The sequence below is a fragment of the Micropterus salmoides genome, unplaced genomic scaffold (genome assembly GCF_014851395.1).
Source record: "Micropterus salmoides isolate LMB-PRFRI ecotype aquatic unplaced genomic scaffold, ASM1485139v1 Ms_hic_scaffold_11, whole genome shotgun sequence".
NCBI classification, from domain to species: domain Eukaryota; kingdom Metazoa; phylum Chordata; class Actinopteri; order Centrarchiformes; family Centrarchidae; genus Micropterus; species Micropterus salmoides.
This window is the reverse complement of record NW_024040152.1, coordinates 8,062,434-8,079,458: the sequence shown is the minus strand read 5'-3', so window position 1 is coordinate 8,079,458 and position 17,025 is coordinate 8,062,434. Positions and strand designations below refer to the sequence as shown.

Sequence of the window (17,025 nt, the reverse complement as noted above, 5' to 3'; positions counted from 1 at the left end):
CAGAACAAATTCCTTTTCAGCGAGAACAGAGAAACTTTGAATAATCCTGAGCGACAATCTGTCCTGCTGGACAGGTGGGGAGATGGTGTCCTTGTGAACTATAATAGAGAGAGGTCTGGATTTTTTACCACATGGGAAACTGTTCAATATTACATAAGGGGCTCCGATTTCTCTAATACATAAAACAGTCCCAGACACAGGACCTTGCATCATCTGAGCTGGAGATATTCAACGATGTATAATGCAACAAAGTTAGGGTAATACAGGATGATGCAGACAACAAATTCACAATACCTCTTTATTTTCATTTGTTTCTATTTCACTGAAATGTTTCCAGTTTTCTTATGTCTGCAGCTCTACTTTAATAAGAATGGTGACAATAAACTTATTTAGGTAGTTTTCCCTTGCCCTACACAGGGACATAAGAACTATAGAACAGTAACACTGCAGTTGACTTTGTCCAGTTAGACGAAAGTCTCACACCACTGCCTTAAAACCTTAAACAAGCTGACTTTAAGAATTGGCTTCAGATATAAAGCAAATGTAGTCAATTCCAAGTAGGGCTGCGACTAATGATTGTTGTAATTTTTGAATTATCTGTCAATAATATTTGCATGGTCTATTAAATATTATATGTATTATACTATTATAATAACGTGTTTTAATTGCTCATTTTATCCGACCAACTGTTCAAAATCCAAGATATTCAGTTTACCATCCCATATGACAATTAAATGCAGCAAATTTTCACAATTGAGACCAGGGAATGTTTGGCATATTTGTTGAAAATGTATTAACTAGTAATTTTTTAATATAATTGTCGATTATGTTTCTGTCATCTGACAAATTGTTGCAGCTTTAATTCCAACCTATTTCAGCCTAGTACTGAGACTTAATGTATGGTATAAATTTAAAATGTGTAAACCGTCTGTATGTCATTACATGTTTAGACAGTCAATTATATTTTCATGGAATAAATCCCATATTGGTGACCATGTGGTTTTAGCTTAAAGTAAGTTTTTTTCATATTAAACAGAAAAGAGAGGAAGCATAGCATTCTTGAAATACAATGAGAATTTATTCAAACGGTGCAAAAAAATTAATAATTATAATAATAATAATAACAACCTAACATAAAATCTGATGTTCTTTCTATCCAGATTGCACTGTCACACAGCCTTAGGACTCTCCTCTCAAAAAAACATTAAAACAATAAAAGAAATAAAAACAAATCAAAATACCAGGACAACTGAAATCAAGTTAAAATAATGCACAAATTTGGTAAAATGGATTGCCATTTACATGCAACAGTTCCAGTCCCATGCAACTCGAAGTATTCCATGTTAATGTCACTGATGATGAATATTCTGTTCACACAGAAGTTACAGTGTTGTACAATATATAAAAATATATAGGGTCAGCTGTGTCGCGAAACTAATTCTGAGCCATTTCTCTTCTTGTTTGGAGGAAATAAGCTGGGTCAACAAGAACATTACTGTCATGTTTTAGCATAGCACGGATTGGTGGTTGTAGAAAAAAGTAAACAAAATGTACAAATCAAAAAAGCAACAAACAAATAAAAAGCCAGACTGCAAGACAATTAGCCATGTGAGAAAGAACATCCTAAAATGTCGCAACTAAACATTCCACAAGGAAACCTATTAAAAAATCTCACTATAAATATATATTCTCAAATGGTATTTGTTAGGTCAGCATTGAGGAAATAAGTTTGCAATGAGAGACCCTCGAGTGTCAAGAGGCCCGTCTGAGAGTGACCTTCAACTGCCAAAATGTCACTTTTTGGTAAACATAAATTCTACCCCAAATCCAGGCTCTTACAAGCTTATCATCATTACCGGTTTTAATATCCAACAATATACATTCTTACCCTTTTAAAAACACTGTAAAACTTTGGGCTTACAAAAATAACTCGAAACATATTTATACAACCTCTGACTGTTTTTTTCTTAAATACAAAAAAGTGTTTGTAGCCTGTAACATCTGATGTTGTACATGTTTCTGAGGGCTTCCGTTTCATTGCAAAAATAACAATAAAGTGGTTTTGTAAGCAAATTATTACTTTGGAGGGCGGGAGAGAGTATGCACACATACACATTTTTAAAAACAAACACCACCTTCCCAAAGTAAGGGAACACTTCAAGGGTCTTGTCTGAATTAAAATGCCAGTGCATGGACACACGTCAACACACATAAACACAGCAAATGCAAATGTTTTTTTGGGAAATAGCTGGATTTAAGTGTTTTATTGTCATTAAAACTCTAGTGTTACATTAAATCCACAGCAAAAAGACTCCCTTCTTCCTTGACCAGCTTTTGCAATATAGACAATATTGTAATATAGTGTTACATAGTGTTAAATTAGCATTAATGAAAAGTATTCCCCAATATTTTGGTAATTTTTGTTTGTAGTTTGAGTGTGGGTCAGGGGGGTAAGCTCCAAACACTGAGTTAAAAACAAAACAAGAGTGCCCTCAACAGGGCAAGGCAGTGAATTGCATACTAAATTGTGCTTTTCTAGACTTAATGCCAAAGAACAGATTTGACTAACAACAGTAGGGCAACTAGAGTCACACTGCCTTAAAGGAAATTGCTCACCATGACTTATCACAGTGGAAATAATAACAAATTTAAGTAGTCATTTTGACATTAGTACAAATTAAACAGCCTTGGGTTTGAAATTATAATAATGAAAACTCAAAAAGTACATCAAGCTGTATCAACTAGTTGATATGCCTAACTAAGAAGAATAATGGCAATATTCCAATCGCTTCCATACAACTGAAACATAATACTTTGTGAAATTTTGGGGCAGTAGTAGTAGAAACTGCAGGCCATGAAGCAAGCAGTGGATACTTGGATGTTCATCTTGCACAACATACAAACTGGACTGTGATGCCACGAGAACAAAATGCTGAAAAAGGCAACTAGGAAACTGAGTTAGACGGTGACACTGGCACCAAAATGCTGTAGCTCTACAGTAACTGAATCCTTTAGAGAAACCCTTCTGACCTGTGCCCCTGACTTCCCATGAACAGAGGTGGCAGTTTCTGCAGAGATGAACAAAGGACAACAGTCAGGCCACTTCAAAAACAGTAAAAAGTTTTGTATCTACGGACATCAGGAAAGTGCTTGAATTTGTGCAAAAAGAGGTAACGCAACTGGATTTGGCGGGACGAATGCCAGAAATTAAGAAACCGCCTTCAGTAGTGGGCGACCAAACCAATAACTATTAGGATGTCCTATTTGTAAGGACTCCATGAACGTATGACTTTGAAGTTAACCTTTTGTGTGATCATGAGATTGTATTAAACATTTTTCACATTTCTTAACCATATGAGCATGTTCACTTGTTACAAGAATTTGTCAATACAATGTCAGTGTTATTAGGTATCAACATCCAGCAAAAGTGCATGCGTCACATTGTATCAGGCAAACAGACTCTGGAGACAACGGTTACAACTGCAGAAATCCTCAATGCTTTAGGGTGAGTTTATGTCATATGTTTAATAGCAAATCAGCTCATTTACTTGTCTGAAATCCACAAATGTGTTTAGTAACATTTCAATAACATACACAACATGTTATGCACATGACGGGTGTCTCCAAAATCTGTTGTGCTGGATGTGACATTTTGACTTTGTAGTATGAAGTATTGCATGCCTAGGTTGGTCACAATAATTAAATACCTCAATGCCAACCATTGTTACAGAAAGAGGAAGACCCAACTAAGACAGAGAAACAACCAAATATATGAAACACTCTGGATCAGGCTCTAGAAACACCATCTTAACATAGTGTTGTTTTTGTTCTACAAGGTCTGGTCAATAATGTGACCAAATGCATTTAACCTTCAAAAGTTTGTCATCTTCATAATCCAATTTATAGTTATATGAATTGGACAAAAAAGTGAAATTTTAAGTTATATTTGTTTTGCCAAGAAGATAATACTAACAGTGCAGAGAAGTTGTTTTAAATGCATGAACATTTATGTGTTTGCATTCTCAAACATTAGCACCACAGCAGCCCACAGAACGCTTAATCATTAGCATTGCACGGTAGTTTCAATTTGCATTATGCAAATGGTGACAGACGAAAAAGCAATTCAACAAGGATTCAATCTGCTGTTTCCCGAGGTACAAATGACGCAAGCATCTAATGACAGTAGTGTAAAATCCTTATAACACTGAAATCACCCTTTCCAGATGTGACTTCAAAATGCTCAAACATCCCTTAATTGACCAATCCAAACTTTATCACAGACCACAATTGGAGTAGCGATACCCATGCCTTCTTTGTTTATGCTTGCATCCCTGTGTATGAAGTAGTGTGAGTCTGACTTAGTGTATTTTTGTGCATATACTGTATATGTGTTGATGAGTGTTATGTATGGCGCCTGCCATATACATTCTCTCCACTAGGAGGAGACAGTAGCAAGGCGCTAAACTCTGATAAAGGAGAGCCCGCAGCTCACACACACAAACACACTCATACATAACGCCTGCATAAGAGCCACAGCAAAATTTAACAGAAGTGCAGTCAGTTAATTCTATGGTCTAACATGTGACCCCAGCAGTCAGAAACCACCCTGTGTATTCTGTAGTCGTGTCGACTGCCACTTTCTGAGGTTGTCTAATCAAACAAGAAGTGACACAGCTATAAAACGGAAGGAGCTGGTTGTGCCTTTCTATTGTCCATTTAGAGGCTGATCTGCCCTAGCCATTATTCTATTTACTGAAAAAGGCCACTCGTCAAATTGAAGCCATAGCTAGGTCCATTCAGAACCTGTGGATGGCTGGTTCTGTCTCCCTCTTTTTCAGCTCTTCCCGGTAGCAGTAAGAGCAGTAGTTGCCCGTCTCGGGGTGTCCGTAGTAGGTGCAGCTGGGTGTCCGACAGCGGCTCGACTGCAGGCTGGCCAAACCACCAGCGCTGCCCAGTGAGTAGTGTCTGACTGGAAGTTGCCCACTACGAGAGTCTAGGTTGGAGCGCATGTCCCGGAAACCGTTGGTGTAACTCCCACCAGTGGGTTCAGACCCAGGGTAGTCTGGTGGGTCGAACTCAGGGGGATATGAGGGTGCAAGGCGAGAGGGACTCAGGGAGGTGGGGCCTTGTGAGTTATTGTACTGGGGATGGGAGGGACCCTGTGTTGTGGGGCAGTGCCGGGGAAGGGTGGCGTAAGAGGGGAGGCCGGGGTAGGAGGTTGCCGGAGAGCCGCCAGCTAGCTGGCGCCGAGTATCCATGTAGCTGTGCATATGAAGGTGCTGGGTGAGGGGTGCTGCAGCAGGAGGCTGGTCTATGAAGGAGGCCCGGGGGATGGGCACAACACCAGAGTACATAGAGGGGCTCAAAGGAGAGGACTTGAGTTGGTTGAAAGAAGGTGACGTGTTCTCTGACAGCTCCTCTTTGGCCTCATAAGACCGGTAGGTCAGATCTGTACCACCGACTGTCTCCCTCTTATGTGGCTGGACACCATTGGTGACACCCTTCCTCTCTGCATCACGACGCTGTTGTTCTTGCTCAGCCCGAAACCGATCCTCTGCATCGCTAAGGTAGCGCTGGATCATCTCCTCCTGGAAGGGCTGCCGGTTGCTCGTAGTGAGAAGGCTGGCAAAGATGAATTTCCTCTCACCTTGCATGGCAGCTCGCAGGATGCCCAGGCTGACCTTGACATCAGCGCTGTACTTGTAGGTATCACACTCAGTACTGCTCCCACCGCTGCTGCTCATACTGCTCCCCGTTCCGTTGAGACGCTCGCTACCTGAGGAGGGGGAGCCTTTCCCAGAATCCTCTGAGGCGTGGGCTGAAGGTGAGCCATCCTTGCTGCCCTTCCTCCCCCTAAATGAGCCCTTCTTCTTCTCCCCACCCTCCTGCTTGACACCTCCAGCTCCAGCGTTCTTTCCTGTCATCAGTCCGCCCACGTTTTTCTTCAGCTTGCTGCCCAGGCTCTTGCCAAAACTGCCAAGCTTATTGGCCACAGAGTCTGCCCTCTTCTTGTCTTTATCCTTGTCCTTTTCCTTCTTGGTTTTGTCCTTCCCCATTGTTCCTGTTCCCACCCCTGCTGATCCACTGCTAGAGGAACTAGAGGAGGAGGAGGAGCTGTTCTTGGCCAAGGACCCGCCTCCATTGACCGCTGATCCTGTGGTTGTGTCTCCATTGCCATTGGAGCTGCTGCTGACTGACTCCTTGTCTGACTCTCCTGAGTCAGGAGGCGTGCGGGCATCCTCTCCTGCCGATGCTGTTGGAGACTCGGGCTGGGCCAGAGGGGCTTGCTGCAAGGAAACAAAGCAGAAACACAAACTAGTGAAAACAAACTATGGAAACATGTACTTCAGGCCCCAATTAGTTACAAATCAAATTACAATGAAAAAGAAAATTCACAAGAAATGGGAAAAAAGCAGAATAACATTCTGGAAAACAATACAGGCACATGGCTGAAGAAAAATCCCCACAAGATATAAAAGATGTGAAAAGAGTGATTCATAGAGCTATTTTTTGTAGAGCAACGCAGAAAAACAAATGATTCAGTTTCCAAATGTCTTTTTAAATCTACAAACATGTTAAAGAAGCAGAAAAATAAAGATGGCTGTATTTGAAAATGGTATGACCCACACGATGACGCAGTATTCTAATCTCAAACAAGAAGCAGTTACAGAATGCCCCATTTCTCAGCAATAATAACCAACACACAGCTATCCTCTTGTAGCACTGCTAAACAGAACAATCCCCTTAAATTATATATTAATACAGGGATTCCTGTATTGCCACCAGTCCCTGCAGATTAACCATGAAATTGCTATGAACTTGTCCTCCCAAGCTCCCTGATGATAGCATGTGGCACACAAGAGGACCTTTGTCAGTGTTTGCATGATGTGACCTGAATGGCCCAGTGTAGTTTGTATTCACATACACTGGTCTGAAAAGGAAATAAAATTGCCCCTATTTATAATAAGTGTGGGAAATTAATACTAACCACAAGCAACTGTAATACATTAAGTCTACAAATCGCTTAGGCATCTGTCTGGAAATCACTTTACAAGTTATGGTTTCTTTTTCATTCCAAAGTTCAATTTGGCTTGAAAAATACTGAATGAGTCCTCAACCAGCCTTCATGACTCACGATGGATGTGTGGACTTTCATCTTTACCTCACAGGGCAGGGGCAGCCAGGTGACCGTCATGTAAGTGTGTAACATCTGGAGCTTTGCCTCCAAAGAGAGAGCCACACTGGGAGAAGAAGGAGAGAGAGAAACATATCAAACCTCAGCAAGAGTAGTCCAAGACTGGAGCTTGTTGTAAATTGTTGCTTGGGTAGTTGATATTATTTTATGTTAAAATGTAATAATATTCTTGCTGTAAGATGGTACTTAACAGTCATAAGCTGGAGACTAAACCATGATACCAGAGGTAAATGTGCAACCACAGAAAACAGATCCAAATGAATATGGATAACAACATACTGTAATCGCATATACAACACAGAGGTTTATTCTGTTACACTAATACACTGTTCACTGGGATAATGGTAAAGGTCGCTAACCTAGTATACCATATAATGTTGGTCCTCTTCTTCAGTGGAGACCGATAAGATGACTGAATTGAGATTTACGTGCTGCTGCTTAACAACAAGTGATAATTTTGCTCTAAATGGTACAGTAAATAGCAAAACCATTTTGCTGTTATGCATTCTTGTTCTGCACTAGCCTTTTAACTCAATGACCTTTTCCAAACAGTTACCAGCCATCATGTAATTTTATCTCTGCCCACCATTTCATTGGAATAAGACATCCACAGTGTCATCATCTGACGTAAATAAGGCGGGGGGGTTATTTTTACTGAGCTGCTATTTCGGTGCTCCTTCCCCTGGTCCTTTCATAGAAGGTATTTAGAGCTAATCTTATTGTCACTGGCACTGAGTGTCGCTAATCTGGAGTCAGGGGTCAATCCCTACACACTGACACTCTGTCCTAAAGGGACAGCAGCTGTCTTTAATGACATGCAAGTGAACATGTGCCACTCTTAGTTTTGTTTTGTCATTGGTAAAAGGCACCTGCTTTTGACCTGATGAACACAACTGGATGTAAATGCGTAAGTGTTTAGAAGGAGATCATACCTTGCCAGCATCACGTTGTCTGTGTCATCCTTGCCCCACTCCCATTCTTTCCCAGGGTCCACAGCAAAGTGCAGAGGCAGCATTTTGTGCTCTGAGTCAGTGAGAGGGATCACAACTGCTGGTAGAGATGGAGGGAAAAAATATTCTTAGAAAAATGATAAAACATTTTAATCCAGAACTCTGGATTGTCTGCAGACAGAAATACTTCTGAGTGCAATGAATTATTTCACTTTCTATTTTAACATCTCGGCTGCTGGGTCTGACCCAATATTGTTTTTGGATGGCCCAATCTGATATTTTTAGACTGGCAAACAATTCACTGTCTGGGCAATGTCTAGAATTTCAAGGAAAACTTATAATTTGTGCACACACACTTCCACTTGCTAGCTTCCTTGGTGTTGAGCTACAGAAGTGACAAATGTATGCAAAAGCCCAACAGCCATTAGTCACCATTCTTAAATAAACCACTACGGTCAATATTAAAAAAAAACTGACCCATCAAGCAACGGCACCAAGCTGTAAAGTGAGAAATTGGGCACTAGTGTTATGCATTTTATTGCAAATTATTTGAGTTTTGTTTTTCAGCAACTGTGCCTTATGTGCTGGGGGTTGTAGCTTTAAAATGTCAACAGCTTAACAGGAGGCTGCTAGAAAAAAAAAAACAATCAGTATTTAGATGTTGCAGTGCATTACCTTGCTCTTTAGAGCTGTCCTTCTGCTCCATGGAGACCAGGGCAGAAAAGTGCGCCTGATCGTATGCCAGCACCAGGGGCGAGCGATGGCACTTGGCAGCTGGCACTTCCAAGGGCAGGTAGATGCCTCCAAACGGGATGGGAGCAAAGGCTAGGGGAAAGAAACAGGGAAATTGAAACACCTGAAAAGTAAGACTTCAGCACTCTCTCCTGGGAGGATTTGATTTTTCATCTCTAATCCTATATCCAAACCCGACTTTTCAGTCAGTTATGAGTGTTGCATTAATTCCATTGCATCCCTGATGTCATCTCTGATATCAGTACATTGAAGTATCTCAGCAGTAAATTAACAGCTACTACAGTTATCAGTTTATTAAGGTTGTTGCTTCAGTTCCCTCACAGGGCAGAGTGCTGTAGGTTTCTTTTTGTAAAGAAAAACACACATTTGTTTTATGGAACAGAATTGGGTCACAGTATTTGGTTTGTTTTAACCTGCTTGAGATATCAAATAGGGTGTTACTTAATTAGGACAACTCAGGCAAGTCATCAGTCACTAACAGTTAAGTAAAAAAGAGGATGAATTATCTGATGAATGCAATGTGAGGCATTAGGTGTATTACCCTCTCCTCCAGAGTCCCTCAGCATGGTGTCGGCCACCACCACTATGGGCCTTCTGAGGACATGGGCCAAGACAAAGACGTGAAACTCCTCTAAACTCTCATACACTGGTTCATCTGAGGACTCGGCCCTGAGGACAACAACAACGCAGCTTTGGATTAACAGAAACATAATTGTTTATAGTGTTGCAAAATCAGAGAGAATCAAAATTTCAAGCAGGCAGTAAATGTGTTATCTGTCTTATTAATGGATTCCTTATGACTTGTGAAAATGTGAAATGTAGACTTTTGTGAAATGTAGGGCCACAAACACTAAATTCATAAATAAATGAAAGTAACAATATTGAGAGATACTTGCAAAACATTTCAAACCACTTCAGACTTAAGGGTTTGTATTATAGAGCATTGCCATTATGTTTAACCCATTGAAATTATGCTTGCTATAACAAGAAGCCGATTGAAAATGAGGGCCAGCCACTCAGTTCTGATTGTAAGCACAGTTGTTTGTTCATGAATAAAATCATGAGTGTGACTGTGTGTCGAGTTAACAGTCCCTGCATTGTAAGAGCCAGATCTTACCCATTGGTGCCGTTGGTGCTGTAGTGTATTCTCGGCTCACTGGAGGCTAGCTTCAACAGTTCATTCCACTCTTTCTGCCACTCCTCCTCAGTGTACACCAGACCAGACTGAAGAGAAAGAAGGACACACACGCATTTGCCATTTAGAGAGGGAGTGTCAAATGTCACAAAAGCATGCACTGACGTTATGGCGTCTTACCACAAGGTTACATACTGACAACTGAGGAAATAAATTTAACTGGAGCCTTAACAAATCACTGTGTCGTACACAGAGTGACACAGCCCTCATCAACATCATGTTTTAACCTCCATTTATGAAAGGAAACTGCTTATTAATACGTTTTTTCCTCAGAATCAACGTCCCTCTTCAGCTACAGCACATTCAGACAAGAAAGCTTCCCAGTGCATCCATAGCCATCGAATGCTAGCCGTCGTGCAGCTCCACTAGAGCAATGTTGGTTTAAGTGATTTGCTTAAGCACACCTCTGTGGTAGCTGCTGAAGAATGGGTGAACATTAGGCAGTCATTCGTGTGGCATGTCCTCTGTAGGTGTCTGCACGCTGTCTGCAACCACTTTGGAAAACACACTTAGTGTGATGTTATGCCTGCTTTCATGCAGAGAAAAAAAAAAGCCTCTAAAGAGCCACTGTTTGCCTTTGTAGAATGTTTCTAGGGTTTTGATAAAGTGTATCAAGAGTACCAGCACTTATAGATAATATAGTTAAACAGTAGGGTGATGATAACACAATCTTAAACGAATATTATAAATATTATATAAATTAAACGTACGGAATATTAGAAACACCTCTAAATATAATGCAGTCCTGTAAAACACCACCTTTATTAAGACCTCAGTAATAAGCACATAACCGAACAATATCAACAAAAACTTCATAGGAAGTGGAATTTATGCCAGAGCTGTTTAACTGTAATAGATTGTGTGTACCTGATAAAGTGTAAACATGAAACTGTTTCATGTTTACATTTTATAATACAGTCATGGGTAATATGCTAGAGAGGGAGTTTAATGGAATTTCTTCACAGGCCTAATGATCAAAAATATTTACAGCTACAACTATAATATTGTACAAATGCAAATATTACACAATTATTATAGGCATGAAGTAACTGACCTGTATAGGACTGGTACACCAAATCACCAAAGTATTTCCCTATAAGTCTGGGCTATGATTATTATACACATTTACTGAAAGGTTCCAGCAACCCAATGTTGTCCTGCCTGCCTGTCCAGGGGTCGTCTCCTGTTGACACTGTGTTTTGAAAGGGCTGGACTTGCTTGGAAAACAGAAAACAAATCAACAATGGCGAGCTGTGTGCACTTGACATTTCAAATGTTTTATTGCACACGTGCGAGCAGCTGCAAGCACAAATTCATAGGAAGCATGAAAAGGCCTTTTCTTGTCCATTGTCCTTGCCGACTTTTCCCTATTTGGTCAAATGACTAACTACAAACATTCTGATCCCAAGTTCACAAGCCAACTACTTACCCCATATAGTCATCTCAGAGTTTACAAAGCTGACCTAAAGAAATGGGCTGCCTCTATTACAGACCTCTTTGTTCTGCTGGGTCTGCTGCCACCTCCACCTGCGCTTCAGTGCATCTCTCTCCAACCCGTGATCCATTAGCGCATACAGGGACTTCCGTAGCATCAGGTCCCGGTCATGAAAACCCCACATACCTGCAATAGAAAACAAAGCATTTAACACATAAACAAAATCTTATATGTATAATTGCACTTACAAATGATCAAATAAAGAAGAGCAGCAGGCATTTCAGGAGCTTTTTATAGTTTTTTGTGTTGTTATCTCTACAAAATCCTCTTACTGACAGACCAAACAAAATAGATTAACTGTAAACTAACAAATGAAAAGCTGAATTTGTAGCTATTTTTACCTTTTAAAAAGCACAGGTTAAGCACATGAACATTATTAGAGGGGCTTGAACAATGCCTGCACATTAGTTAGAATATTATTCATTTTCAGCACTAGGGTTCCTATGTGGGCCACAAAGGCTGACGTGCACTACAACAATGTAAAATGCAATTAGGGCTTAAACTAACAGAGACGCTCTCTTAATGAATGCAAACGGAGTGCAAATATGCACGGTATTGGGATCTTGTTTGAAAGGTCTGCGATACTCACCAAGCGAAGCTGCGTGTAACAGGCAATTTCCGTCTCCGCTTGTTGCCAGAGGCAGCAGACTCTGACAGTTTGAAACCACTTTTGTCCACCAGTTCAGTCGCCCTGTAGACAAATAGGAAAAACTTAACTCACCTGTTTACAAATAAATTATTTTAGTATTATTACACCTGTGGTATTCCTATTGTGACATGTCAAATTGCCAGTGGGAAATTTTCCTCAAATTAATTTATTCTTGGCTGTACATATATCTATTTGGATGTGATAAACAATATGACTGTGAAATTCTCAATTTTATGTGTTTAAACAGGATTATTTGTTATGTTCTAAAGTTGAAGCTTTCCAATGATGTGATGTTATATGCAATGCACTACATTTGCATTTATGGTTGCATTATTTATGACTGGTTATCATGTAAAAAACAAACAAAAAAAAAACTATTTTTCAAACAGCAAACCCTGCATGCAAATCCGAGAATCTCATATGTGGGTTCGTATTCAGTTCTTCTCACCAGCATGCTCCAAGGCCACCATCATTGACTGCTCAATAAGGTCCCTCTCGATGAAGCCACGGAAGTCATCCCGGTACACCGTGAGGTCTGGTAGTTGAAAAGTGCACAGGGGTGTGTCCAGAAGGGGCTCACTACTGCTACCTCCAGTGCTTGAGACGTGAGAGCGTGCCAGAGACACGATGGTTGAACTGGCGTGGGAAATGCCCCTCGACAGACGCTTTTCTGTAGCTGCTACAAATCAATGGGAGAGGACGTGTAGAAAAAGGTGTTTTATACAGTATATTTTTATATGTTATTCTGTGTAGTGATCTAGTAAATTTGGGACACGTTCAGTAGAAATTTGGGAAAGAAAAGATAGGGGACAATGGTTAGCATAAGCAACTAATGCTGATAATCGTCTGGGCCTCCTTTCAGGTGCTTTGCATTGGTGTGTGTCCTCATTTAACATCACTTACTGAGCCTACCACTTAAAACTGGTGTATACCAGTAAAATTATACTATGCTACATAAAAACATAATTGATGGTGGCCTGACCTTGCACCACCTCATCTTGGCGGTGGAGTATAGGCCTTCCTATCCGTGCCATCTCCTTTTCGGGAGGCAGATAAGTCCTCTCCTCTGCAAACGAATACGCTAGGTTCCCAGCATGCACCTGTCGCAGCTGCTCAAAGTCACTGAGGGCAGCAGTAAAATCCCAGTTCTTGCCTACATAGAGAGAGAGAGAGATAGGAACATCTTCCTGAGCCACCAGGTCCAGCATGACAACCTCAACCTTGTTTCTAGGTCGATCTAAACTCATTAAATCAAATGAAACATCCTTAATGAGTTTAAACATTTACTACAAGTCAATGCAACCATAGAGTGTATTGTGTTATGTAAAGGCCACTGGCACATTCCTTCACTTGGGTAAACATCAGAATTTGGAGCACGTCCGGGCTCGCTGGTTTGCTGCTGTTCACTGCATTACATTACATTTTTAACCCATATTCTTATTTGCAACTTGTGTTGCTGCTAGGCAACAGGAGCCCTGCTGACTCCAGCTATACTTTCCTTCCTTAGTGTATGATAGTCTAATTAACAGTAACAAGCCAAAAGCACTGACTGAGACACCGTCAATTTAGGTGCTGCTCATAACATCACCAGCTGTCAACTGAAGTGAATACATTAATTGAACACATAACGGATTCTACAAATTTGCTCTTAAAGTTGAACTTGGTTTGATTATGAATGACAAGTCTGATTTGATGTTCATCACTTCTCTACTTGCAATTTTGCATTGTGTAGCATGTGCACTGGATAATGTGTCACTAACATTAATATGTCTGTCTAAGACTAGTGGTATAATGAAATACTCTGCAACTCACCCTCCAGCAGGTCTCTGGCCAATCCCGGTTCGGCTCCAGTGGAACGGACAAAGTCGGACAGGACTGCGTCCATATCCACGGTCATGTGATCATGAATTCACACGTTTGTAGGTTGTGTCCGGGCAGAAAATACTAAATAAAAAGAAACACAGACTCTGCTCTCCCTGGCAGGACAGCAAGGGAAGGGGTGGGGGGTGGAGGGTCCAGTCCACTACTCTACCAGCCACACCTGAAAAGAGAACACAGATATAACAAGATTAAACATGCACAAATAAACTCATTTATAGTGGTTTGTTTTTAGTTCATAGGATGTAGAGCATAGAGGGAAAAACATTTTTAAGCATCAGTATGCACAGACTACTTTAAACCCGATATATACTTCAGTGGTTGGTGTCAAACTGTGTAATTCTCTACTGAATGATTTAAAGGATTGTTTAATTGTTTCAGTTCAAGAAAATGTATAAAGAAAGAATAATTTAACTACATGAAATTGGTTGTTAAGTAACTAATGGACAGACCGATGGTTTTGTGATAGCGTTGATCTCTTATCTTGAACATGAACTGCTCCAGAGCAGGTTAACCATTCGACATAAGTTACCATGGCGATGTACCCCTGTCAGATGTGAACCGCGTTGTGACTGAAAACTCAGGGTTAAACCTAAAGTAATATTGCTATTGTCAAATCCTGCCCCGTAGTACAAATCCCTGGATGCTTTTGAACTCAACACCTTTGCAGGCACTGGTCCCACCCAAGACAGCAGCTGTGGCACCCAGAGTCAACAGGTTTGACAAACTGTTAGCTCAGATTTGCCTTGAAACCCAATAAAAGTCAAATGACAACATATGTAGGGTAGCTGCTGTTAAGTGTGATGTTTGTCATGTGGGTAACTTTACTGTGTGGTTGCAGTCTTCATCCTGTTTTTGTGAACACTTTTTAATTAACTGTTATGAATTCAGAAAAGCTGTCAGGCTCCATCTCTTAAGGCCATCTATTTCAAAATCTTGACTTGAGACCAATGTGCTTCAATACCGCCTTCAGATATGACCTGTTGAATATGTAAAGACAAGATTTTTTTCTGCCAGAGAAACTGATCATTAAAGTCATGACCGGAAACCATGTAACACTTAAGCTATGCGTCAGAGAAAAAGAGACATACGTCTTCTACTAACAGCTAAGATAAAGTCTGCTTTCACTCTAAATTAATTTGGCAAATATTAGATTTTTGTACATATAATCATTGTTAACAGTGATTTTACATTTAGATAACAGTATAGAAAAAATATATTTTTCAAGGTAGGTAAGTAGAAGGACCTCAATGCCATTTCAAATATAAAGTCAAACTTGTTTGAGAAGTGTGATATGAGGGAATAGTATTCCTTTGAAGAGGCCCCGTTGAAATCAATTCGATTTTACTGTTCAAATTTCAATGGCAGATCTTCAAAAGGGCCAGCATTAGTTGGGCCTTGAAATCAATACAGAAACATTATCAAGACATAGGGGAAAAAAAGAGTCAGCAACAATGAGCAGTTGACACAAAGGAGGTAGAGGGCAATCAATGCACAGCCAGACAAAAGGCACGAATCAAAGTAACTCTGGCTAAAAAGATGTACTTTTAGAGCCAAGCTAAACCTAAAAGCCTTTATTTTACAAAGAAAGCTATTCTAAGTGCACATACACCTTTTCAGCAGTGCTTTGAACCACACTCAGACAGTTAAGCCTTGTTCTGTAAAATCTGTCCTTCCACAGCACTTTGCTGAGTTAGTATAATGTGTAAATAAGTGTTTGAAAAATCTCAAACATCTGGTAAATGATAAACCTTGCTGATCAACGGAAGGGAAATGAAATCCATCATCTGTTATACTAAATGCAAATTCCAGCTACAGTATGCTATTTTTACTTGACTTGGATTGCGAGCATTACTATTAAGTACTAGTATTAAAACTAAATATTACTTCAGGTCTACCTTTTGACATACCAACATAGTGACTGAAATACAGCATCCAACATGTAATTCAATACATGAATAATGACAATGCTCTTTGGGTAAAAAATTGCCGTGCACAATTGTAAAACTATCCAGTCATTATGATGCCTTGAAGTTCAGAAACAGCCTAATCCAGTTTTGACTGACTTTTCTTTTTATCTACCTACAGTCATCTATTCCCATCCGTCCCATGGCTCATCCAACACCCAATGTTCCTGCCTCATCTCTGACTCAGTGAACTCTCCACTGCGCCTGATGAGTCACGAGTTTACTCTTCTTACACCTCTCCATCGTTCTTGCGCTACACACACACTCCCTACCTCCCTCAGTTTCTCCATCATTATTACAGGAAAAACTGCACAGCCACGCAGGGGAGGAACAGAATTCAGTACAAAAGGCCTTTCTCAGCCAGCAGAGTATTTCTAGAGCGTTCTCTGCATAGTCAGGCATTCAGCAGCCTCCCCTGCAGCGTCTCCTAGCATTCTCGCAGTTTTGTCAACTCTGTGATATTAAGGTCTACTGATCACATTCACAACACCTTAGAGATGTGAGACTGAAGCCAGTTAACCATTTAAAATGACTAGGTACCAAACAGACCCCATTCAGACTAACACAAAGGCGTGAGTTAGACCTTGATCTGACATATATTAGCACTGCATCAAAAAACACCAGGGGCTGTGTTGGAGTGAGTGTGTTGCTATAGGTACCAGTAAGAAGATGTAATGCTAACCAGTCCAGGAAGTTCAGTTTATTATCAAACTAAAAGTCTGATGCCTTTAAGGCCAACGTCGTTTCCAGCGTCTCTAAACAGTGAATGGCATGATGATATAAGGGACAAACTAAAAGGAATCACTTCTAATTCACTGCACTGCAGTAAAAGCTTAGCCCGGATCAACTTTTGTATCAGACTGACCTGCATTTGTTTGCCAGAGCCCAGATCAGTATTCTTATTTACATGAATGAGGAGCTTGAGCTTTTTTCTAAAAGGTTC

The 17,025-nt window shown here is 40.4% G+C and overlaps 1 protein-coding gene across 4 annotated transcripts in view; it reads right to left on the bottom strand.

Moving 5' to 3' along the window:
• Positions 1–1,056: 1,056 nt before the first annotated feature.
• otud7b (OTU deubiquitinase 7B) overlaps positions 1,057–17,025 on the bottom strand; it is a 40,596-nt gene continuing 24,627 nt past the window's right edge. Inside the window, exons 2-12 of one of the 4 annotated variants that reach the window (XM_038710677.1) lie at positions 14,050–14,278; positions 13,220–13,390; positions 12,686–12,916; positions 12,178–12,279; positions 11,587–11,714; positions 10,016–10,122; positions 9,440–9,567; positions 8,821–8,970; positions 8,128–8,245; positions 7,163–7,241; positions 1,057–6,287 (exon numbers count right to left, since the gene is read on the bottom strand). In XM_038710677.1, the coding sequence (XP_038566605.1) occupies positions 4,797–6,287; positions 7,163–7,241; positions 8,128–8,245; positions 8,821–8,970; positions 9,440–9,567; positions 10,016–10,122; positions 11,587–11,714; positions 12,178–12,279; positions 12,686–12,916; positions 13,220–13,390; positions 14,050–14,134 (2,790 nt within the window). In that variant the 5' untranslated portion in view covers positions 14,135–14,278 and the 3' untranslated portion in view covers positions 1,057–4,796. The remainder of the gene's footprint in view (positions 6,288–7,162; positions 7,242–8,127; positions 8,246–8,820; positions 8,971–9,439; positions 9,568–10,015; positions 10,123–11,586; positions 11,715–12,177; positions 12,280–12,685; positions 12,917–13,219; positions 13,391–14,049; positions 14,279–17,025) is intronic. The other 3 variants (XM_038710678.1, XM_038710679.1, XM_038710680.1) reach the window with 3 other exon arrangements.